General features: G+C 43.7%; 1 protein-coding gene across 1 annotated transcript in view; it reads right to left on the bottom strand.

Annotated features, from left to right (window-relative positions):
• Positions 1-3,094, bottom strand: part of sphkap (SPHK1 interactor, AKAP domain containing) — a gene marked incomplete at its 3' end in the record, with an annotated part of 60,434 nt that extends 57,340 nt beyond the window's left edge. Inside the window, 1 exon segment of the mRNA XM_083772487.1 lies at positions 3,023-3,094. Within this exon segment, the coding sequence (XP_083628613.1) occupies positions 3,023-3,057 (35 nt within the window). The 5' untranslated portion in view covers positions 3,058-3,094.
• Between the last annotated feature and the right edge of the window lie 22,027 nt (positions 3,095-25,121).

Here is a 25,121-nt window from a genome sequence, read left to right as displayed (position 1 = left end):
AAAAAAAATAATCTAATTAATCAGAGGCTTTGCGATTAATTAATCTAGATTAATCACATTTTAATCGCATATCAATATTCAACCCGAGAACAGCGAGAAACCTTTTTTTTAAATGTTTTTTGGTATCCCAGTGAATCAACGAATAGTGACTACAGGATACCACTCATTTTCAACATTTTACTGTCATTAATATACCTGTTGTGTAAATAATAATAAAAAGTCACCCCATTCTGTGTTGCCTAGAACTGGAGGTCTGAAAAAAAAATAGTAACAGTAACAAGTACATCTCAGTGACATCACAAAGCTGTACTTACTTCATATTGTTACTGTTTTTTGTCAGACCTCCAGTTCTAGGCAATACAAAATGGGGTGACTTTTTATTATTTCCAGTTTTCAGTACTATAGAAAAGCGCCCAGTGAGAAATGTTCCGCGGTGAAAAAAAAGGTGCGATTAATTTATCTGTAGTTAATCGCGATTAATTTTTCTGTAGTTAATTAATCTAAATTAATCGCAATTAGTCCCGGCCCTACTTTGAATATAAATTATTTTGCAGCAAACGTTTTTAACTCGTGTCTTTGCTTGGGGGGGATCCCTGGAGCAACATATTTTCAGATGGGGGTCAGCGGCTGAATACATACAGTATAGTTGTTTGGGGTCCTTGACATGAAAAGGTTAAGGTTTGAGAACACCACTGACTGACATAGTAACTATAGGCCTTTCAGAAAACTGTCATGATTTAAAAGACATTTGTAGAATCTGGTCTCAGGTCTCAATGGGATGATAATACAGTATGATGATATTATCCCCTAGCTTCGAGTGACTATACACTCTGACATCTGACCAAGGGCTTTGTACGAGGATGTACAGCCTACATTTTGTTTTGTTGTTTCTGGGTGAGATTAGTGAATATCGTGGCTCTCTCTCTGGCACGCAGCCATCACAAGAACAGCATCCATTAGCAAATTGCTGATCTTTAACCACCAAAATGTCATTATAGGTGAAAAGTGTCAACGTTTATTTTTATTTTTTTCAAAAATAGCTATAGCTCACATATTATTTGTGCTTGTATAGGCTCGACACCATCCAGCGTAAGTAAGTAAGTAAGTGTAATAATAGGGGCTTACGTTTTGAAATAAAGCTTGTTGTGTTGCAAAAACCTTTTAGTATCTTAAAATATAGCCATTTGAGTCTATATTTAATACAATTAAAACCTGATGCATGTTGCTGTCTCCTGTATTGCTACATTTTCAATCCTTTCCATATCAAGGTCCATTATTTATTCAGCGTTTAATCCACGGACCACCATTTGATGAGATGTAGCCTCTCATGCAGACCCCAAACCTAAATAATTCTGTCCACAATGCCACGCTGTGTTGGTGTTGGTAACATTAGGAGGGATAACAGGCAAACGTTGATCAAAATAAAACGTCTATATATTTTCTAATTGTGTAGACTTCTTGTAAGTTTAATAATTGAACTCTTGAGGGTCCATTTGGTTTCATATTATACACTCGCAAAGTGTTAAAGATTGATAAGGGTTCATTTGGTTACGAACATTTAGCTGGGGACCACCTGGAAGCCTTATACTGTAGCTGCCCTACAGGTTCAATAGAATGTAACAGTCCATGCATCATACAGATGTCTTTATCTGCTTTTAAATTGTGCCTTTCTAACTCCCCCAAACCAATGCACACATGAATCCACATATATTGAGATATATTATGCTACCTATCAGAAACTGTTGAATGGCACTATAATTAGATGCAATATTTGTTTCAAAGAGGGGGGGGGGGGGGTGGAATTTGGATCCCCTTTAGCCCCATATGTGCCCTCAGTCCCATGCGCTCATTCTGTAGCTCCAAAATGAGCGTATATGGGATTGAGGGCACATATGGGGCTAGATCTCTCTCACACACACTGTGACTCTCACACACACACACACACACACACACACACACACACACACACACACACACACACACACACACACACACACACACACACACACACACACACACACACTGTCACTGTGACGCGCGCACATATACAGTATATATAGCCTATAGAGAGAGAGAGAGAGAGAGAGAGAGAGAGAGAGAGAGACGCGCGGTCCTTTAGGTAATGTGTGTATGCGTATAGCCTATACAGTTTAAGGACAGTTGTATTGTTTTGTCACGCACAACATCAATGCATTTTTTTTACTCAGATCAGATGAGCCATGCAGCCTGCATGCACTGACAACTTAGTGCGCTCGCGTGCGCCGCCTTCCAACGCGATCAGACGTGAATAACCGACCCCGCAATCAGCGCAATGCATATAGGATGCATTTCATATATGCGCTTGGATAGCGTCCAGCTTTCCCCCATGAGCCCAGGATGTTTTTTTAGGCTATGATCTAGTATGGTTTTTCGGCACGTTTTTGTATACGTAGCTATACAGCACATAGTGCAGTCTGCAGAGCATTTATTTTGGAAGCCCAATAAACAAAAATATAAACGGCATGTAACAGCAACCTTTACTGTAAAAGTGCAGACGAGACTGCTCCACGTAGGCTACCCATGAAATGCGCATCGATGGCCGCGTAGAAATTGACCGTCGAGAGAGAGACTAAGCAAATAATATATGAATACAACACAGCTGTATAACTGCATTAAGTAGCTACAACTGTTCCTGTTGGCTATGACCCTCATTCACGCAATAGCCTGCAAGCCGACATCGGACTTTATTCTTTATAGCGTCTTCGTGCGATTTATTAAAAAAAATACAATACAAATTAAGACGCTAATTAGGATTACACGGATATTAATATTATATTACATTAATCGCAAATTTAGTTTACAAATTAGCCTACATGAAATAAGTTGCCTTTCTATTGCTTCTCTGTCGCTTTGATTCAATTTAACATGGCAGTTCACTTATACACTTCGAATTCGTTCACGTGTCATACGTGTTTGTAGCCTACATATCTGACACGGTCCTATAATCTATAGCTCAACAACAGAAGCACAACAGTCAGCCTACCTTGAGGTTTTCAAAAGGCACTTGGCGCCAGCCATCCCGTCTATAATACCGTCCCAAAAAGCCCAAACTGTCCGAGCCGTTCGTTGAGATTAGTAGATCCTATATAGATTGGAAAGAAAGCGCGGCGATGCGTATAACTGTCTGTTATGGAGAGACAGACGCTCTTTTTATTATTCCAGATGATGCTTATATTAACCCCATAGCCGAAGAAAGACTGGAGGAATTCGATTAACTGTATAGCCTGTCTGCGCAGCAGCAGCAGTATAGCGCCACAGTATAGACTAGGCAGTAGGCTACCTCACTCTAGTGGCAACGCGCAAGCTTCTGCTTCTCTCTCTCTCTCTCTCTCTCTCTCTCTCTCACACACACACACACACACACACACACACACACACACACACACACACACACACACACACACACACACACACACACACACACACACACACACACACACACACACACACACACACACACACACACACACACACACACACACACACACACTCAATTGATGAATTGAACAATGTGGACCCTGTTGTAAACAAGTGTAGGCCTAATGCTTAATTGGGTCGTCCACTCACAGTCTTTGTATTGAGTTTGTGCTTAAAATGTACTGTAAATTCTACAAACTGTTAATAAATATTTCAATCAGTCAATCAAACACACACACACCTTTTTTGAGTGGTGCAACCACTCCAAAGAACAGCTTTGTCCATGTCCCGCACGGTCGCACCTATGTGTTCATGTGACTATGAGCATCATATAATGAGTACCAGTAGGGGCGCTGTTTGTCATAAAGAGAGAGAGAGAGAGAGAGAGAGAGACAGAGACAGGCACTGTTGCCTGCTAATGAGAGAGAGAGAGAGAGGAGGAGGGGGGGGGGGGGAGTTGCAACACTAAGTTCACACAGGTGTGTGTTTTTTTTTTTTTTTTTTTTTTTAAGCAACGAGAAAAATATTCTGCTCTGAACTAAAGCCTATAGCCTGGAGGAACCTGATGGAAACAATTAAGTCTTATAGAGCAGTTATTTATTGACTTTGTTTGAAATGTAGGCCTACCCATTCTACATACTGTGAATAAAAAATTCAATCAATCAATAAATCAATCAATCAATCAACATAGTCTACTGGAAGTGGCTATATAATCACTCCAGAGAGTATGGGACAGGGTGATTTATATGTCAACAATGACCACGCAGCCATACATTATCCCACTTATTACACGGCTACTATACACACATTGACCCAAAAGTGACAACAAAACAAACTATTTTGGTGATGAAAGTATTCCAAGTTGGCCCCGCAGTCGCGTCGAGTGTTGATCTGGAATACATTTTCGGGTAGAGCATTGTCTATTTTTCGCTTCAAATGTTTTCAAAAACATTCTTGAAAGCATGTTGTTTAGTTAAATGACATTAATGTGTGTTAGTTTACATGGCTGTCATGTTGGGTACGTACAGCATAAAACCCAAGCAGCGCAGCGGCTGCAGCCAGGTGCTCCGAGCCTTTGATTAGGCAGTGGTCTGTTATAGAGCAGAGCGGTCATTATCCAGAAATAACACACTGCTGAATTTGGCGATTGACCAATAAGAATCAAAAAGTGCCCTTCTGGGCACAGGTCTCCACCAGGAGGATAGGAATGTTTAGGAGTAATATAAACATGTTTTTTGTTTGTTTGTTCCAATCTTTGCCAATCAGGATGGAATATGGGAAATGGTGCAGATCCGTGTTGATCGCACGCATGCACAATCCACCTGTTGGTGGCGCTATAACAGGCCAATGTGAAATGGGTGGGATATATTCCTCAGCCTAGTAGGAAAGTGCGTGAAAGATTTCACGTCAAATTGCACGCTGCGTTCATGATTTGAGGCTTTTTGTTCAAAACAGGCCAATCCTGCAAAATTTGAAAGCCAATGTTAGCCAATTAGGATGGAATATGAAATATCAGACACATCCGTCTTGAGCACATGACTATGGAGATACTGTGTAACGATTTGCGGGATTTTTGGACAAAATCCGGAGGAGTAATATCCAAAAATGTGTTTTACAAAAGTGGGCCTCCTGGTGGCGCTCTAAAAGCCAGATGTGAACTAGAGAGACTGTGTAGCAATTTGCGCGATGTTTGGACAAAATCTGTAGGTGTACTGTGCAAAAACTTGTTTTGCACAAAGCGGCCTCCTGGTGGCGCTATAACAGGCCGTTCTGGAAATTTTGGGGCAGAGGTTCATCGTTGGCATCCAGGGAGTGTGTGTGCAAAATTTGGCATCGACCGGGTTAACGGTGGCCGAGATTAGCTTCTAACGGACGGACGGACACACGGACACACGGACACACGGACGGACGGACGGAGTGCAAAACATACTCTCTCCCTATGCCTTCGGCCTGGTGGAGACAATAATTCATCAACGTGTGGTACCATTACTAGTTACTACAAACCCTGTGTGGGTCAGGCATGAATCTTATGTCCCTGCTCTGACCACTAGGGCTGAGCGCTTCAACGTTGGCCAGCCATGCAACAACTATGAATGTATAAACATGCCTGGAGAAGCCAGGCATGCAAGCCCCTGGAGGGTTTTTAGGCTTTCTCCTTCACATTTTTATTTACCTTGTGTATCATTTCCCGAAATATTTTTGTATGTGAAAATAAACAAATAAACAAACAAACAAACATGCATGGGAGCTCGGTGTGAATGCACTCCTGACACAAAAACAAACTGTTAAAATAAATGTGAATTAATCACATGAAAGAGATCACTCTAATATGTAATTAGGGGCCAAGCTATTAAAAGTCAACCGTAAAATCTTACAAATCAATCCTAAAAAATCACACTTGTGTGAACAGAGTGGTGCAACTCCCCTCTCCCCCCCCCCCAGTCCTCTCTCTCTCCCTCTCTCTCTCTCATTAGCAGGCACAGCACTATCGTCCTTTCCAATTTCTTCTCTGTATCGTTCCAATTTCTTCTCTGTGTCGTTCCAATTTATTCTCTGTGTCGTTCCAGTTTCACGCATGCGCACACCACTCGTGCTCATGACTACACACTAGGTACACGGACATTAACACACAGGTACACAGGTACACGGACATTGCTGGTTGTAGTTGTTTTTGAGTGGTTGCACCACTCAAAAAAACAGAGCAGTGTAGTACCGGAGTACAGGTCTGTCCACACATGGAGGTGGAGCGACTGACACACCTCATCAATGTTCAATGAGAGGCGATCTTCGCTCTACTCAGGTAGGTGGAGCGCGGCCAATTGGACCTGACATTGTCACATTAGTGAACCACTAATAAACTTTCTTTTACGAGACGGGTCTATAAAACATCTTCACAAGATGAATGCATTGCACGGTTTGCACCCCTGGAGACTCATCGGGTACGCATAGCGTATACTAGGCTACACAGGCGTAGCAGGTGCATGGGCGTATTGTCGCCTTAATTATGTCCTCTTCTGCTGATTTTACTTCAAAGCTGATAGCAGCAGCGTTGAGTATAATGTGTGTACTAACACGACTACACATTGTGTGTAGTATAGTGTAAGGGTGAATGTAATGCACAATGACAATCTATATGTAAAGCGCCTTGGAGAAAGGCGTTTTATAAATGCACCATTACAGTTTACCCTATAAGAGGTAGAACTTCCCCTAGTCCAGAGTTCATTAGATTGGCCTTGGGGGGTGGGGGGGGGCATAGGTGAGAGAGCTGTGCCCCCCCCCCCCCCCTGCTGAGGCTGGGAGAGTTGTGGTGTGGTTAGTTCAGGTATACACACTACACACTGTAAAAAAACATGGGTGTTTACAAGTGTAAAAGCGGGTGCATTTTGTATTACTCTGAGTTCAATCTTCACTCAGGGTTTTTGTGGAGCAAATGCTTTAACAGCAGGGGTCCTGAGACTCCTGACAAGCCTGCATAACTATATGAGAGAGAGAGAGAGAGAGAGAGAGAGAGAGAGAGAGAGAGAGAGAGAGAGAAAAACAGAAAGCAGGAATCGTATTTTTAAAGGAACAGTCAGGCATGGCATATGCAAAGGCACAAGTCTAAACTTATGTAATTTAGATAGCATATTATGTAGACATAGCATTCTATAGTGTATATTCATATAGTTTCATTGAACGTTATAGACAGATGTTCGCCTCGGGGCCTGGGCTGCCTCAGCTGAGCGGGATCTGGGGGTTCGGAGAGCGCTTGCCTGGAAGGCCTTGCACGGGATGAGGAGAGTGTGGAAATCAGGCATGGGACCGTCCTACTGTACAGCAGTAGGCCTACTGTGGAGTCAACTCAGTACTGCTGTATGGGGCCGAGACATGGACCCTCACAGTACAACAGGAAAAAGCCCTGCATGGATGGAGTCTATACAAGAATGCTACGAATGGCACGTGTGTGTGTGTGTGTGTGTGTGTGTGTGTGTGTGTGTGTGCATGCGTACATGTGTCTGAATAACAGTTGTTTTTTGTCATGGATGAAGTCATTCGCAGTAAATTGTTCTACTTGTCACTTCTGTATTTACTTTATCTGTCCTCTGAGTCAGTAAAACGACAACAAATGTAATTGCATGAGCAGAGATAAGATTTAAGAACACAGATATAGAGTGAAGAAGATGGCTGCCATAGGGACGTGTGTGTGTGTGTGTGTGTGTGTGTGTGTGTGTGTGTCTCCCCCCACATAAGCTCGTATTGGTCCCCCACACCACAAACCCCCCCCCCCCCCCCCCACACACACACGTCCTTATGTGGCAAATAATTTTTGTTTGTTGAGAAAGTGCACTTTCTGCAAAAGGGCAGGTGCTCAAGCCTCCCTAGCCCCCCCCCCCCTCTGCACGTGCCTGATGTGTCTGTATAGTGTGCGTGACGTACGTGCGAGTGTTGTTGCACTCTGCATGTTGTTATATGGGACGGAGAAACAGATAAGAAGGTGACAAAGACAGAAATAGCTTCATTTCTGACTTGAAAGTCTTCAAAGATGAAAGTCACAGAATAAGCACTCCACTGTACACTGAGCTGCAAAAGTGTGTGTGTGTGTGTGTGTGTGTGTGTGTGTGTGTGTGTGTGTGTGTGTGTGTGTGTGTGTGTGTGTGTGTGTGTGTGTGTGTGTGTGTGTGTGTGTGTGTGTGTGTGTGTGTGTGTGTGTGTGTGTACGCGCGCGCGCAGGGACGGATAAAGTGAAAAAGGGCCCTGTGTGTTACGGTGTCAAAATATTCTGAACCCAAAATGCAGAGTCACAGGAAACAGTGTTGAATTCAAGGTATTTAATAAATGAAATAGGCAAAAGTCTTACACTGAAGTTGATACTCAGCAGGAATCCAGGCAATAATCTCACAACATGAGAAGAATGCAGGAACACAGGACAAAAACTCACACTTGAGTAGAAACGCAGTAAACAGGAATATATCTCACTCAGGAGTCAGGAACCAAACAGAAAATGACATGGTAGTCAAAACAGGAAACATGCACCGACGACATCAAACTATGAACTGACACTGAATGTTTGTAATGAGTCCAGTTATATAACGCCAGGGCTCCACTGGGCGCGTTGCGTCACGCGTGCGTCACGCGTGCGTCAAAAAACGAACCGGTTCAATTTTATGGTGACGGAGACGCGACGCAACGCGGGCAGTGGAGCCACCCTCCATTGATTAAAAGGGCACATTCCCGACACTGACGGAGACGCGACGCAGACGCGCCGCAGACGCGCCGCAGACGCGCCCAGTGGAGCCCTGGCGTAAGGGGCAGGCTGATTGTCAAAGTGTTCATAGGTGGGATGATGAGGGGGTTGGAGACAGGTGAGTGAACTGACTGTGTGAGTGGAAGGGAAAGTGGGAGTTGCCAGGTCTGACAAGGTCTATGGAGAGGTTGCCAGGTCTGGCAAGGTCTGTGGAGAGACAGATGGACCGGCCGGGAGCCAGACCATAACACTGTGCACAAATCGCAAAGCCCCCCTTCCCCCCCCGGAAGGCGCCGATTTATTTTTCCCTAATGTGTTTGGTATGGGTTTTTAACTGTCCCTAGCAGCCTAACGGTAAGGCTGACTGAATAGATGTGGATGTGTTGGATGAAACTCAAATTGAACTTTACTCAGGTATCTAGTTTGTCACTGTCCGACCTTCCTAGTGTAGCTTGTGGGTATAGCGTGACTTTGACGACATTCTGAATCCAAGGGCCCCCATTAGCTCAGGGCCCCTGTGCACGTGCACACTTGGCACAAGCCATAATTCGTTTGTGCGCATGTGCACGTGTGACTGTGCGTGCACGTGCATGTGCATGTGTGAGGGGGGTGATTCAAGAAGAAGCCCATGTTTGTTTTATAGTAGTTTTTCGTTTCATTATTTTTTCAGAACACAATTATAAATGGTTGCAATCTGACAGATTCTGAGCCAAGATTTAATAGTCAATTCACAGACTGGAGCAAAAAAATATTAGTCAAACATTATGGTTAGCTATTTCCTCCATCTGGTGTAAATGCCCCAAGAGCACAATTATAAAACCTGTCATATATATCATAGCTATACCAAAAGAAAGTGCGTAAAAAGTAAAGTTTTACAGGATCATTATTTATCCAACATTAATCTGATATGCCTGCCTTCAGGCAATGGCGAATGCCCGGGTGATAGCCAACCAGCCAGCCAGCCAGCCAGTGATGTGTATCCCATTCACGCACATAGCGGCAATTCGTGTTTTTGCCTTGTCTGTGTCCTTGTTTCTTTTTTTTAAAGAAATGTTTTGCCTTTATTGGTAGATACAGTAGGTTGACAGGAAACGGGGAGAGATGGGGGTAAGAGGCAAAGGTCGTCGGGATCGGGACTACCAGCCTAGGTGCCTGGACCGCTTGGCCGGCCCCGGGCGGTGTCTCCTTGTTTCTGATAAATGTGGTACTTCATTGAGCAGTTGGTCTGCCTATAGTCCCACTGCTCTTTAAAGAGAGTCTGCTCTGCTTGTCAGTCAGTTTGACCCACATCTCCAAGCCTGCCCTCCTGCATGCCGAAGCTCCTGTGAGACTCAATACGTATGTGCACATTTACACAGGACACGGACACAGGTACGGTACGGCAGCAGGTTGTTCAACTGCTGACGATGAGCCCCGGCTACCTCGCAGCCCACATGCAATCGGCACAAAGTGGCGCTAAAATAGAATGCGGGTGCCTTGCTACCAACTGCCCTGCAGGCTGCCGAACCACGACTGGGAGAAATACAACAATGTGCGAACATAGCAGCAAGATAGCCATTGATGCAACCACCCTATAACGACTACTATACATTTACATTTTTAGCCTTTTTTCTTGCTGCTATTTGTCCCAAAATGTATATAATGACGCAATATGTGACATACCAGTAACTCTAGTTTACTCAATGCTGTACCCTGCAACTGTATACTCACACTTGCTTTGGCAATGTAGACATTATGTTCTCTCTCATGCCAATGAACCTCCTTTGAATTGAATTGAATCTGTGCAGTCAGTCTGTGGGTGAACTCTCTGTACATTGTTCTGTGTGCAGTCAGTCTGTGGGTGAACTCTCTGTACATTGTTCTGTGTGCAGCCAGTCTGTGGGTGAACTCTCTGTACATTGTTCTGTGTGCAGTCAGTCTGTGGGTGAACTCTCTGTACATTGTTCTGTGTGCAGTCAGTCTGTGGGTGAACTCTCTGTACATTGTTCTGTGTGCAGCCAGTCTGTGGGTGAACTCTCTGTACATTGTTCTGTGTGCAGCCAGTCTGTGGGTGAACTCTCTGTACATTGTTCTGTGTGCAGCCAGTCTGTGGGTGAACTCTCTGTACATTGTTCTGTGTGCAGCCAGTCTGGGAGTGAAGTGTCCCCGTTTTTCCTCCCAGATTTCTCCCCAGTGAGGAGTGGGAGGGGCTGGGGGCCGTCTGGGCGGCAGACGGTGTGGAACGGGTCTAAACGTTGGCGAAAACAAAAGCGCAACACAGTTTGCTAATTCACAACTACTACTACTTTGGTGTTGAAACTTGAATTTCTCTAACTATAAACGTTTACGACAGCAGACAGCCTATGTACAAATATCATTTATGAAAGGCTACTACAGTTAAGTCGGTTAAAAATAAGTTTTGTAGGCTATTGCCATTTGAGTGGGCAAAACCTTACATATACTACTAAATTGTTTATAGGGTCAATATAAGTAAAATAATACAGCCTTTCCACGAAAAATGCCAATGCCATATTACAAGTTATGAATCTAGAACCTATGGCAACTAAACCAGTTGTAAAGGTTGTTTGCTGTAGTAAATAAGGCAGTGTGTTAAGAAAACCTGCATACAGGGCTCTCGCCCTCCCACCCCTCACTCTCGCCCTCCCACCCCTCACTCTCGCCCTCCCACCCCTCACTCTCGCCCTCCCACCCCTCACTCTCGCCCTCCCACCCCTCATTCTCACCCCTCACTCTCACCCTTTTACCCCTCACTCTCGCCCTCCCACCCCTCACTCTCGCCCTCCCACCCCTCACTCTCGCCCTCCCACCCCTCACTCTCGCCCTCCCACCCCTCACTCTCACCCCTCACTCTCACCCTTTTTTCCCCTCACTCTCGCCCTCCCACCCCTCACTCTCGCCCTCCCACCCCTCACTCTCGCACATCCACCCCTCACTCTCACCCTCCCACCCCTCACTCTCACCCTCCCACCCCTCACTCTCGCCCTCCCACCCCTCACTCTCGCCCTCCCACCCCTCTCTGGGGAGAAATCGGGTAGGGGTAATGGAGATGCGGGAGTGAAGCAGCACAGATTGCAGTGTAACAGAAACAATCCGGATGGCATGGCGGTTCATCGCCTCCAGCAACTCTCATTGTGCGAGTCGTCCCGACCCATAATTCATTAAAGCAATGTTATGTAGGACAAACGATGATGAAAGGAATGGAGTCTATATTGGATTTTTAAATTAAACAAATGGTGAAAACATTGAAAACAGTAAACGTTAAAACCTAAACATGACAAAAATGTGAAGATTGAGTGAGCAAGCTAGTGACAGAGTTACCGTGTGGGGGTCCCCAGGGGGTCCCTCTACTGTACTGTCACTGTACTGTAGAGTAACACCCCAAAATTAATCATCATATATAGTCAGCTGCAGTCAGAACTGCAGCATCACTCCCAATCTTCCGCCGTAGCCTGAAAACCCACCTTTTCAGACTCCATCATGGCCCATAGCACTTACCCTAACCCCTAATTGTATTGTATATAGTCATAGCACGCCATAGTACATATGTATAGCATAGTAGTAAATATGTATAGTTTATATGTATAGTGTATCATGTATAGTTTCATTATATAGATATTCCACTGTTACTTTCTTAGCTTACGCATGTTTCATGATAAATGCTTTTATGTGATGTATTCCCATGCTTTTGTTCTTGCTTAAATGTAAGTCGCTCTGGATTAAGAGCGTCTGCTAAATGCCTAAATTGTAAATTGTATATACAGTTAATGTGTGAGTGTGTGTGTGTGTGTGTGTGTGTGTGTGTGTGTGTGTGTGTGTGTGTGTGTGTGTGTGTGTGTGTGTGTGCGTTTGCCTGTGCATGTGCGTGTGTGTGTGTGTTAGACTGCACAAGTGACACTTGGTTGTGAAAACCAACCAAACGCTATTTCCGTGCTCGTACACAGCCAGGGACACAGCCAGGCAGCCAGGGACACACATAGCTGTATATAGGAGTTGCACCACTTAAAAAGAGGGAAAATGGATTCTGCATCTGATGATGTATCCCTTTGAAATCCTTTGGCTTTCATCACTGCATGCAGAGAGAGAGAGAGAGGAGTGTGTAGTGAATGGAATACAGACAGACAGACAGACCACACCCCCACCCTCACACACACTGTATAATCAAAAACACAAAAAAATGTCCTATATGTGAAGTCACCTCTGTAGCCATAGTCATTCGTCAGAGAAATTGTTCAGACCATAATTGAGAAACCTTTGAACATTTCCCACCTCGTAAGAACACACGTTCTTTCTGTCTTGCTGTGACGTCTTACTCCTATTCAGTCATCTCGTCGGCCGGGTAAATTCACCTCGCTCCTTCTGGATCTATGGCAGATCGACAACATTCATTTCCAATGAAGACGCCTGCTCTTACAACTTCTCACACCTGCCTCGGCACTATAGACAGATGGAACTGACAGAAGCAGGGCTGATGGGATGACTCATAGGGAATACGTATTTACATACACGCACCTCAACAGTGGGTGCAGGGCCACTAAGGCAATCATGGAAGGAGGTATAGCACAGCATTCCTTAGGCAAAGGAATTACTTTATTGAAGACAACGTTTCGATCTCACAGGATCTTTGAACGATCAAAACGTTGTCTTCAATGAAGTAATTCCTTTGCCTACAGAATGGTGTGCGGGCCCCACCTCCTTCCATGACTCATAGGAGAGTCATTTGGGCATCAGACTCTGTCATCACTGTGATGTCTCTGGGTTACTGTGACGATGTGGTCTGATTGACTCTCCTATATGCAGGCGCGTAAAACTATACTGTGACGCAGACCACACAATAAGGGCCTTTTACTTCTATTCCACTACATCTATTTGAAAACTTGAGTTACTTTGCAGATTTTAATTTTGATAAGAAAACATACAATAACCTATATATGTAGCCCCTGAGTGGTCATGGTAAGAAAAATGAATCATCTTGTTTGAACGAGATATTATCTTGTTTGAACGAGATATTATCTTGTTTGAACCAGATATTATCTTGTTTGAACCAGATATTATCTTGTTTGAACCAGATATTATCTTGTTTGAACGAGATATTACCTTGCTTGAACCAGATATTATCTTGTTTGAACGAGATATTATCTTGTTCAAACGAGATATTATCGTTTTAATGAGATAATTATCTCACTACACTGCAGTGTGTGTTTGTGTGTGTGTGTGTGTGTGTGTGTATTGTAAATCTCTGGATTAGTAATGTCCTACATACGGTACACGTTCACCCGTGGCTTTGTGCGGTGCCACTCAAAGTGACTACAGGGTTGGGCTTGCTGGATGCATGTATTTCTGTCAGAAGCAGCTGAGGGCTGATTTCACCCGTGTGCCACATGCACGCAGGCACGCACAATACACAATGGCTGTATTAGTGTGAAATGGCTGTGAATGGGGACACACATACTTCCTAGCTGGCACTGGGTGGAGGTTATCGGGCACAACTAAATAAAATGGGCCAGTTCATCAGGCTAATCACGTCAGATATTCTCCAACGTTTATTTATATTTGTCCTTTCCATCTATCTCCCCGCCTCCACCTGTGCACTCGTCATATGTTACGTATGATTATGAGAGGACCTGATTATTATAATCATTTGGAAAGGTTAAACAACAGACAGACTCATTATGTCCCTCTGAAGCAGCTGTTGTTCGTTAATTACGGTAATTACGTTGCTGACCAATCACTGACTCTCTTGTTTACGGGCTTCCTCAAACATTTGAACTTTAGCCGTCATTGGCTAGCTGCTCGTTGGTCAAACGTACTGGACTAGCTGTAAAATCCAGAGTGTTCATATATTAACTCTGAGAGTGTACAAATGGAACCAAATGGACCCATACAGGTCCATTTGGTTTGATTTGTATACTCTCAAAAAGAAAGAAACCTCAAGGAGAAAAACAAAATAACGTCAAGAGACTTATTTCCATTGTGGTGTCCTCCTTGGTCTAACTGGGCAAACAAAATATAAAACAAATTAACAAGCAACTGACATTCTGCAAACATCTTCTTAAAAGCCAGTATTTTACATTTTTTTTCTTAAAGATGGAGTGCCATGATTTTTGTATTCTTTCTGGTTGTTTGTGTTTATGAGGTGACAGTAATTCATTTGACCCCTTGGTGTGGTTGTTATGTGCAATGTTGTCTTCCCTGGAGGCTGAAATCTTGACTTTCAAACCAATGAAAAAAAAAACACTGATATAGTGACATCACAATATCATCCCCTCCCCTAACCCCATCCCTTTTATCATTCAACAACAGCTGTAGGTGTGGCTTCAGTTCAGGTGGATCACCACCCATCATCCACCAGGCAAACCAACTGGTGGGTGTGTCCACATTAAAATTATATTTTAACAAATATTGTGCAAAAGAATCTTCCTCCTTATATGATAATAATCCCTGATCATCATGTTATAGGGTGGAAAGAATCACGACACTCCATCTTTAAAATATGATGACTAATGTCCTTTATCGCTAGGGGTAACGTATTACAGTTTGTAGCTTCACCGTCATTATATTATATTGATCAATCAATCAATCAATCAATCAATGTCAAGCTAGTCTTGCGTTACCAGACTGTTGCCTCTCGCAATTTCCAAATGCTTTCTATATAGCATTCGGAGATTGTGGAATAGTTGTCTGGATACGCGAGACTAATGTTGAGCAGAAACCTAGTAATAGTATTTCCATATTTGTCTCCACCAGCCGAAGGCATGGGGAGAGTATGTTTTGCACTCCGTCCGTCCGTCCGTGTGTCCGTCCGTCCGTGAACAGCTAATCTCAGCCACCGTTAACCCGGTCGATGCCAAATTTTGCACACACACTCCCTGGATGCCAACCATGAACCTCTGCCCCAAACTTTCCAGAACGGCCTGTTATAGCGCCACCAGGAGGCCGCTTTGTGCAAAACAAGTTTTTGCACAGTACACCTACAGATTTTGTCCAAACATCACGCAAATTGGTACACAGTCTCTCTAGAGCCATTCAACAAAACGGGTCTTTCAGATTTATCAGACTCCATCCTGATTGGTTAAGATTGGCTTCCAAAGTTCACAGGAGTGCTCAGTTTCAAACAAAATGCTGCAAATCATGAACACATCGCGTGATTTCCGTGAAATTGTGCACCCACATTCCCACTAGGCCCAGGACGAAATGCCACATGAACAATTTCAACTCAAGGTGGCGCTATAACTGGCCCAAAAGTGTTTTTACCTCTAACTGCACGGATCTGTGGATAACCTGGTGGAGACCTGTGCCCGGAAGGGCACTTTTTCTAGTTCAACTTCTTTTTATGCCCTTTTTTATGCCCTACTTTGTCATACAGTGTGTCACAATGCAAAGTACTGGAAATCGTACCAGTGGTAATTTACAAGCACTTTACCTTTTACTTTGCCATTTACAGAAAAGTATACCAGTTTTGGATTCCACCCGACAGCGATGAGATCTGAAAGGAGCAATTATCCCTTACATTTATGACCCTGAGTGCTAGTGCTAGCACGTCATCACCCTGTGATGACGTGCTTTGGCACATTTTGTCATGGACGTTATCGCCCTTTCTTATGTGACAGGTTGTGCTTACGGCCCCTCGGAGAGGGATTATATAGAGGTGCATTATACCGACCTGCTAAACTCCTCAGCTAACCTCTCTTCTTCCAAACAATCCATTGTTCACCGCTGGCAGAGTCAAGCCTTGCAACCCGAAACAAAATCAATCATGTCCACCTTGAACTTCTGACCAATCACTCTGTGCAGACTTGGAGATTGTGTCTGGAGACTGGAGAAAATATGACTGCGAGATCATAGAACACGTGATATTAACACAGTATTTTCACAAGCGGACATATTATGAGGCACATAATTTCTTAGTTTTAATATGCAGTAAAATCCTGAGTTTTAATTTGGATGATAGAGGTTAAAATAAAATAAAATGCCATTACTCCCCAGCAAAGGAAAAGATCCCAGCTCCATATATTCTTTTGACCTGAAACTGTGATCTTATGGGGTTATTATAGGGAGTATGCCGCATACAGTAGCTATAGCTATAATTATAAAATAATAAGGGGTAGGGTTGGTGGGGGTGGTGGTGAGGTAGTTACAAATTGATTTGACAATTCATACAGAGGATTTTACTGTGTAAGGTCAGCACCATATGCTATGATTATAAAGCAATACGGATTAGCACCAAAGATTATTCAGACATAAAGGGTTCTTCTGATTAAAATATGAATAGCGCTGACTGAGACTATAGCAGTTCAGAGCTCCACACAGTACTACAGTATAGCTTGTGGCTGGTGGTGACAGATTGTGGTTCCTTCCGGTAGAATGCTGTGATACTGCCTGCAGGGCAGGGCAGGCCCAGCCTGAGGGCCTGAGCCTGAGCCAAGTCTGGACCAGGCTTGCAGCCAGGATAAGGACAACTGTCAAAGAAGTACAGCAATGCAATTGTAGTGATTTGTGTGGAGCTGGGATGGAACCTGCAGTCATATACCACTCGGCAAACCCAGTTGTCGTGGCCAGGTCTTGTGTGGGAATAACATATGCAATGCACATCCTTCATTCTTGGTGCTGCATGAGCCAAACTGTTAAAACTGCTATTTTCTACTTTTTTCCAGGTCTTGTGTGGGGCACTACATCTACCCCCTCAGTTATTGGGAGCACGTCCTCGTGCTTCACACTACTGCGCAACACAGTTTTCCGATATACGCTCAACGAGGCACGTCTTTTCATGTCCCTCCTCACACGAGAACCCCAAAAACACCTCCATTCAGTTTCAATCTACAAGCTGGGGTTGAGGCGTATTGGAGGGTAATCCCTCCTGGACGCTATTGGCGAAACACCTAAGTTAAGGGGTCCCCCCCATGTAGCCCACCCTGACCACTACTCATTGGTCAGGGGCATTACAGTCACATCTAGCTTGGTGACTCCCTCAATGACCCCATGAGGTCAAAGGGAATTACATGTGTATTCCATGTGAATAACACAGTTATGCAGTGTGATGTGTTGAGCTTGCAGATCACTTGTTTGGTGTAGATTCATTTTCAAATTGGCATGTGTACGGAAAGGAAATACAAAGGAAAGGAAAATGCAATGTGATTTGCTTTTGCTTTGCTCAGGTGTGCTCATTCTATGACCAAATGAAAAAGCAAATAGCATTGCATTATCATTTTCAAATAGTAGGCCTACACACGCCAATTTGAAAATGTAAATGCTATGTCAGGGGTCCTCAACTAGAAATTATGAAGGTCCACAAATATGTTTTTGAATAAGACCGAGGTCCGGTCCCATGCGCGGCGTCCATCGGAGAGCGGGGCTCTATGCCCGTTTAGTATGGTCAAGCCAAGCTTATACAAATCAGATCCCCTTCCAACCAACCAATAATGGGGTGCAGAGTGCAGGCCCGGAGTGGAACTCCAAATCCAAATCACACTTTGGGGGCCCTTGGGGGACATTTTGGGGGCCTTTGCAGCAATTTCACATGAGAAATGTACCATCTGATGTTATTTATATTATTAACTTCTTCCCTCCATTAACATAAGACACACAATGTATAGTTGTGCTGCAGCAACACTGCCTCAATTGAATTGAAATTGACTGTGGCTGGCCTGGCCTGAGCTTTTTTTTTTTTTTTGCCTAGGGTCCGCAGAGAGGTGGTTCGCGGTCCGGTCGTGGAAAAAAAACACCTCCTATTTTCACAATTGTTGATTTAATAATCTGGCCAACCAGTTTTTTGTAGCATGGTTTGCTGATTACTTTTGAATGTTTTGATGCAGTAATGGTATTTTTTCTTTTAGAGCCTTTGAGGTATTATAAAAGTCTTAAAAGTCCTTAAATTGTCACTGACAGTGAAGTGACACCGCCAAATCATGTGGGGACCCACATGTTGAGAAAATATATAGTATTTAATGCTATAAAAACATGAATAGATTAGGCTCCTTCTTTATACTAATAGCATTAATAGCATAAAATTCATATTACCATAATTGGTTAGTATAGATTAAATATAGGAGGGGCTCAATAACCATGGAAACTAAAGGGATGGAGGGTAGAGGAATGGAGTTAATCAATGATAATATTTTATTTGTGGATATTAATTATATATTTCCCCTCAAATATCTTAGTTTTACCAACATTGTTAATGTGAAATAGTTTCAATATGCTTATTTATTTAAATTGTGATAATTGCTATAGCTATTGGATGGTCTGATGGTACCAGACATGGGACGTAAAGAGGAAATTATGCCCGGGTAGAAGGCTTCATGTCTGGGGTTGACTGGGCGGAGTGACTGGTGTTGACATCGCGGATCGTCAGACTCTGCCAAAACGGAACAGTTACCCTTTAAAAAAACACCTCCATTCATTTTCATTGTAACTGAGATTTTCGATCATAATTCATCATTTTTTAATACCGTATTTAGCTATAACGACTGCAAACGTTCGATGCTAATTGACAGTGCTAGTATGCTACTACCATAGAGCGCAGGGGAAACAATGGCTGCTACTCTCAGCCGCAAGAGGAGATTAGACCCCATCCCTCCCAGAGAAAATCCCATAGCCTGGAAGGACGATCGGCCTGGCTCGGCCAATGATTGAACGACTCATTAGAATACAAGTTGGAATGATGGACAGGGGCCGAGGCCAATCCGCTGCGGGGGAGCCCGGAGCCAGCCAATCACGGGACTGGGCGTCTACCTAGTCAACTTAGAAATCTCCCTCCCCTAGCTCCCGCTCCTTCCATGTCCTTCCAACTACGCCAGATTTATAGTGAGTCGCGTCAAGCTGGGATCGAACCTCAGTCTTCCACTTGGCAAACCAACGCACAACCTACTGTGCCAATACCACCACCAGCTGCTCCTAGACACCCTAGCGGTGTCTAGGTGTCTAGTGGTTCTCCTCCTACCTTACCGACCGGACCTACCAGGTTTCCTGGAAAGGTCTGTTATCATCCCCCCGAACCCTCCAAACTGGGGTCCCACAGGGATCTGTACTTGATCCTCTCCTTTTCTCACTGTACACTAAATCCCTTGGCACTATTATCTCTGCTCACAATATATCCTATCACTGCTACGCCGATGACACACAACTGTTTCTATCTTTCCCCCCCTCTGCCACTCAGGTGGAAGAGCGCATCACTGCATGCTTGGCTGACATCTCACAGTGGATGTCCTCCAACCACCTCAAGCTGAACAACAAGACTGAGCTTCTCTTCTTCCCAGCTAAGTCCTGCCCTATGCGGGAGCTAACTATTTCCGTAGACAACGCCCTGGTAACGTCTGTCCCAACAGCCAGGAATCTTGGTGTTGTCCTGGACAGTCAGCTCTCGTTCAAAGCTCACATCACAGCTGTCACTCGATCCTGTAGGTTCACACTCTATAACATAAGACGAATTAGACCGTTCCTCACCCAGGAATCAGCCCAGCTCCTAATCCAGACAACAGTCTTGTCAAAACTCGACTATTGTAACTCCCTCCTTACTGGCCTACCAGCATGTGCACTTAAGCCTCTCCAGCTGATCCAAAATGCCGCAGCTCGCTTGGTCTTCAACCAGCCAAAATTCTCACATGTCTCCCCCCTGCTCCGTTCCCTCCACTGGCTCCCGGTCGCTGCCCGCACAGAATACAAAACTCTGATGCTGGCATTCAAAGCAACCAAAGGTATGGCTCCCCAATATCTTGCAAGTATGATTGAACCCTACAAACCCTCCCGCGCACTCAGATCAGCCAACGCAGGGAAGCTGGAAGTACCCTCACTAAAAACGCCGGGACAACGCTCCACACGTCCCAAACTCTTCTCCCTTCTGGCTCCAAAACTTTGGAATGCACTTCCCATTGCAGTCAGAACTGCAGCATCACTCCCAATCTTCCGCCGTAGTCTGAAAACCCACCTTTTCAGACTCCATCATGGCCCATAGCACTTACCCTACCCCCTTAGATAGCATTTCTGTAGACTTAGATAGCATTTGATACAGACTTATAGCATGTTATGTAGACAGCACTATAATTGCATTGTATATAGTCATAGCACGCCATAGTACATATGTATAGCATAGTAGTATATATGTATAGTTTATATGTATAGTTTCATTATATAGATATTCCACTGTTACTTTCTTAGCTTACGCATGTTTCATGATAAATGCTTTTATGTGATGTATTCCCATGCTTTTTGTTCTTGCTTATTGTAAGTCGCTCTGGATTAAGAGCGTCTGCTAAATGCCTAAATTGTAAATTGTAATAGAGCTGAGCCCATGACAGAGTTGTTGTGGCCATGGCGGGTCTTGTGTGGGGCACTAGTATACACAAGCACATATTTGTCATTAAACGTCCCCCCCATCCCCATTCATTTCCAGTGCTAATTATTAAGGATTAAAAAGTAAGATTGATTTGCAGTATAAACAACATGAACTAAACTATGAGTTTCATTATATCTTGTCAGACAAAGCACGTGTACATCTTTCAAAACTGCACACAGCAACAGCTGGTCAATAAGATAACTGACCACTGATCATTTATTGTGTTCCTCATTTTTCAATTTTATATAAAAAAATAAAAAATATATGTAATTTGTTATTTCAAACGGATCCATTATGTACACTTTCAGAGTTGAATTCAGATGTAACTGCAGCACTCAGGATTCTTCAATGTATAGATATAGCCTTTGCTATATCATTCTGAAGTCATCTGCCTCTGTCGACTGTCGCCATCTTCCTCTCTTCATCTCGGTTATGCCATTGAATTTCCCCCGGCTTCCTTCACACCAATTTCATTTTCCTCCCTCTCGCGACTCGCGCTCTGCACTCTGATTAGCGTCTGCCTTTCTCTAATCCTCCCCGGAGGGCAGAAGAAGTGAGGCTTCCTCCCTTCATTCAGTTAATCCTCCACACAACTGACTGTCCATACACTGACGACTACGTCACTGCATAAGGCACAAGAGAGGCTTTTCAACTTCTTGAAAAACATGCTAAACAACCGATTTAAACGCTCGTGTAACCATTTAAACTTGGATTTTCTTGTTTGAATTAGTTTGAATTAGTGTAAAACTTTTTTGCCCCTTCACTTTTTGGATTCATTGTGCAGAAAAGGGTAAGAAGCGTTCCTTGCGGAAACATGCACCGTTTCTGAACCGCGGTGGGAGGGGCCCAGGGTGTGACCTCATCTCGGAGCTACAGAATGAGCGTAGTGCTGAGGGAACATACTGGGGCTACTATTACTACTATTACTACTACTACTACTACTAACTACTACCACTACCACTACCACTACTACTTTAAGTACATTTTGATACCAATACTTTTGTATTTTTACTTTTGTAATTTACTTACTAGTACATTTTGAATTCCGTTTATTACTTGTAACGGTTTTTACACCACTGATTATTATCCACGTGAGTTTGCTGCGAGGCACAGCCTCGCTGGCTGCACAGATGGATGATGGGACACCATGCCGGGAGGTGTGTGTGTGTGTGTGTGTGTGTGTGTGTGTGGGGGGGGGGGGGGGGGGGTGACTACACAACTCAATGTTCATAATTAACAAGGAGAGAAAATGAACAACCAGGTGCTACGACTCCCCAATTCAATTATTGATTCTCAGTGGCAACAGTCTGCACAAGGTAAAAGCCTCAGTATCAATTTAACTATGAGAGTGTACAAAAGTAACCAAGTGGACCCTGGATTAATTTACTTTTTAAAGATTCAAATATTATTTTATTTTTCATATTTTGTATAAACAGCAACAGCTGGCTGTAGCTCTGCCGATTTAAAAAAAAAATGTAATTACATTTTTGGCTTTAATGACATGCCCAAAATGGGGATGCCAGTTTGAAATAGTTTCTAATGTGTTGTAATGGCTTTTGGTCTCAGGCGTCTTTGTGTCAATGCCACAGGGAGTTATAAAAACCGAGCCGTGAGTCAGCAAGCCAATCATTTAACAGCATCCAACATAAAATGTGTAACAATGTTTAATAATAAAACAGGATATAACAACTCCATAATTTTGGTAGTGTACTCCTGGTTTGCAGCACCGAATGTGCCAAAAGAGAAGAGCCAATCCGTTTTTCGTTTGTGCTTTTTCCTTTATTATTATTATTATGATTTAATTTAGCTTTGGCTGCCTTTCCACCCCTCGGTTTGATCGTCGGCTGTCATCATCGTTTTGGTCCACTGACTGTGTGCTTTGGTATGTAGTAAACTGACCGTGTGCTTTGGTATGTAGTAAACTGACCATGTGCTTTGGTATGTAGTAAACTGACCATGTGCTTTGGTATGTACTATGTAGTAAACTGACCATGTGCTTTGGTATGTAGTAAACTGACCGTGTGCTTTGGTATGTAGTAAACTGACCGTGTGCTTTGGTATGTACTATGTAGTAAACTGACCGTGTGCTTTGGTATGTACTATGTAGTAAACTGACCGTGTGCTTTGGTATGTAGTAAACTGACCGTGTGCTTTGGTATGTAGTAAACTGACCGTGTGCTTTGGTATGTAGTAAACTGACCGTGTGCTTTTGTATGTAGTAAACTGACCGTGTGCTTTGGTATGTAGTAAACTGACCGTGTGCTTTTGTATGTAGTAAACTCGAAACACACAAAGTCGAGAGAACGAGATAGATGGAGGAAATTTGACTCAACAAAGAAAAAAAAAAGCTAATTAAAAAGTAGAGTTCAAGGCCTCTACTCACTGAGAGGTTCATTTTATAAATTCATCATTACAAAAATTAGCGATCCCATTGATAAATGGTGCCTTTAACCAAGGTGCTTTACAGCTATTGACAATTTTGACACACCGATGCCAGAGGACACCATGCAAGGCACCAACCTGCACATCGGGAGCAATTAGGGGTTCATCATCTTGCTCAAGGACACAACTATGGGGGAGCCCGGGTTCGAACTAGGAATGTTGCGGACTTGCGGTTCACTCTACCCCTGTTCTGTCAGGGTACCAGGAAGCCTGAACCCAAATGCAGAGTCTCAAGACAGTAGATTCAAAATAAACTTATTTATTAAAGCATGAGCAAACAAAACTCAGAAGATCCAAAAATGTCCAAATGCTCTAAATGCCAAAATGCTAAAACTTTAGAAGCACAATGCAAAGCACAGAAAACGAAGTCCAAAATCAAACCTTCACAGGATTGGAGCACAAAACAAGGAACCAGGAACAACGGAACATACAGGACTGCTCAGGGGAAAACAACATATGTACTGATATGACAAAGAGTGTAAGCAGGGAGTCCAGTTATATAGGGAGGAGGTTAATGGCAAAGTGTTCACAGGTTTGTAATGGGAATCACTGCTGGGCTGATGAGGGACTGTGAGCAGGTGTGTGGCAAGGACTGAGGGTAGGAATGGAGAGTGGGAGTGGCTGACGGGGAGATATGGTCTGCAGACCGTGACATGTTCACTCTACCCCTGTTCACTCTACCCCTGTTCACTCAACCCCTGAGCCACTGCCTAATTAGTCTGATGTCTACAGACTATAGCACACATGATCTGGTCTCATAATGGTCTGGTTAGATCTCTGCTGGGTCTCAGGTTCACACACACGCACACACACACACACACAGTCACACACACAGTCACACACACACACACACACACACACACACACACACACACACACACACACACACACACACACACACACACACACACACACACACACAGTCACACACACACGTCTGTAATTTGATCAAGTATTCTCAGACCAAGAAATCATTCAGGCAGATCAATATCACTGCACCCTTTCATTTTTCTAAACCTGGGTAAATTACCTGACGGCAATTAAAGGAAAGTCAAGACGACAAAGTGTTCCACCTGCAGACTCAGAGACTTCAGCGGAAACAACCATGCATAATGTATAGTATCCACTTTCACATGGAAGATGTAATGACTCCAACGGGAAGCAGTGAGGCTGTCATTCATGCAGTCCCGTAAATGCATCATGGGTTTTGGAAATGTTATGGCAGGCAGGCATAGTGTTTCCAAAAAAGGAGTCTGCGGATGTTGGAAAAAAGCAGTTTTCGATAAGATTCGATACCACGAGGTTGTGATCGAGAGTCCAAGGACTAACGCGTTACGCCACTAACCAAATGTCATGATGGCAGCGGGATTCGACACCATGAGGTTGTCACTCTGGACATGGGTCGTTGTTACGTTGCATACAAAACAATGACCAGAGAGTCTGAACAGGCGGCCAGCTCACAGTGAGCTATATGAAACGCTGTGGTCAAGGCGTTGAGCCTGGGTTATACTTAGGCCGTGTGTAGAGTTGTTCCGACACCGATAGTATCAGAAAAGCTGCCGATACATGTCTAAAATGCTTATCAGTATATCGGCGAGTATATAGTCCAGTCTATGCCGATCCGATAGATACCACGTCATTTATCACATTTCGTTTACAGTAATATGTTTG

This window comes from Protomyctophum parallelum (assembly GCF_964188405.1).
Source record: "Protomyctophum parallelum genome assembly, chromosome: 9".
Classification (NCBI taxonomy): domain Eukaryota; kingdom Metazoa; phylum Chordata; class Actinopteri; order Myctophiformes; family Myctophidae; genus Protomyctophum; species Protomyctophum parallelum.
Note: the sequence above shows the minus strand (reverse complement) of the source record. Positions and strands in the feature narration are given on the sequence as shown.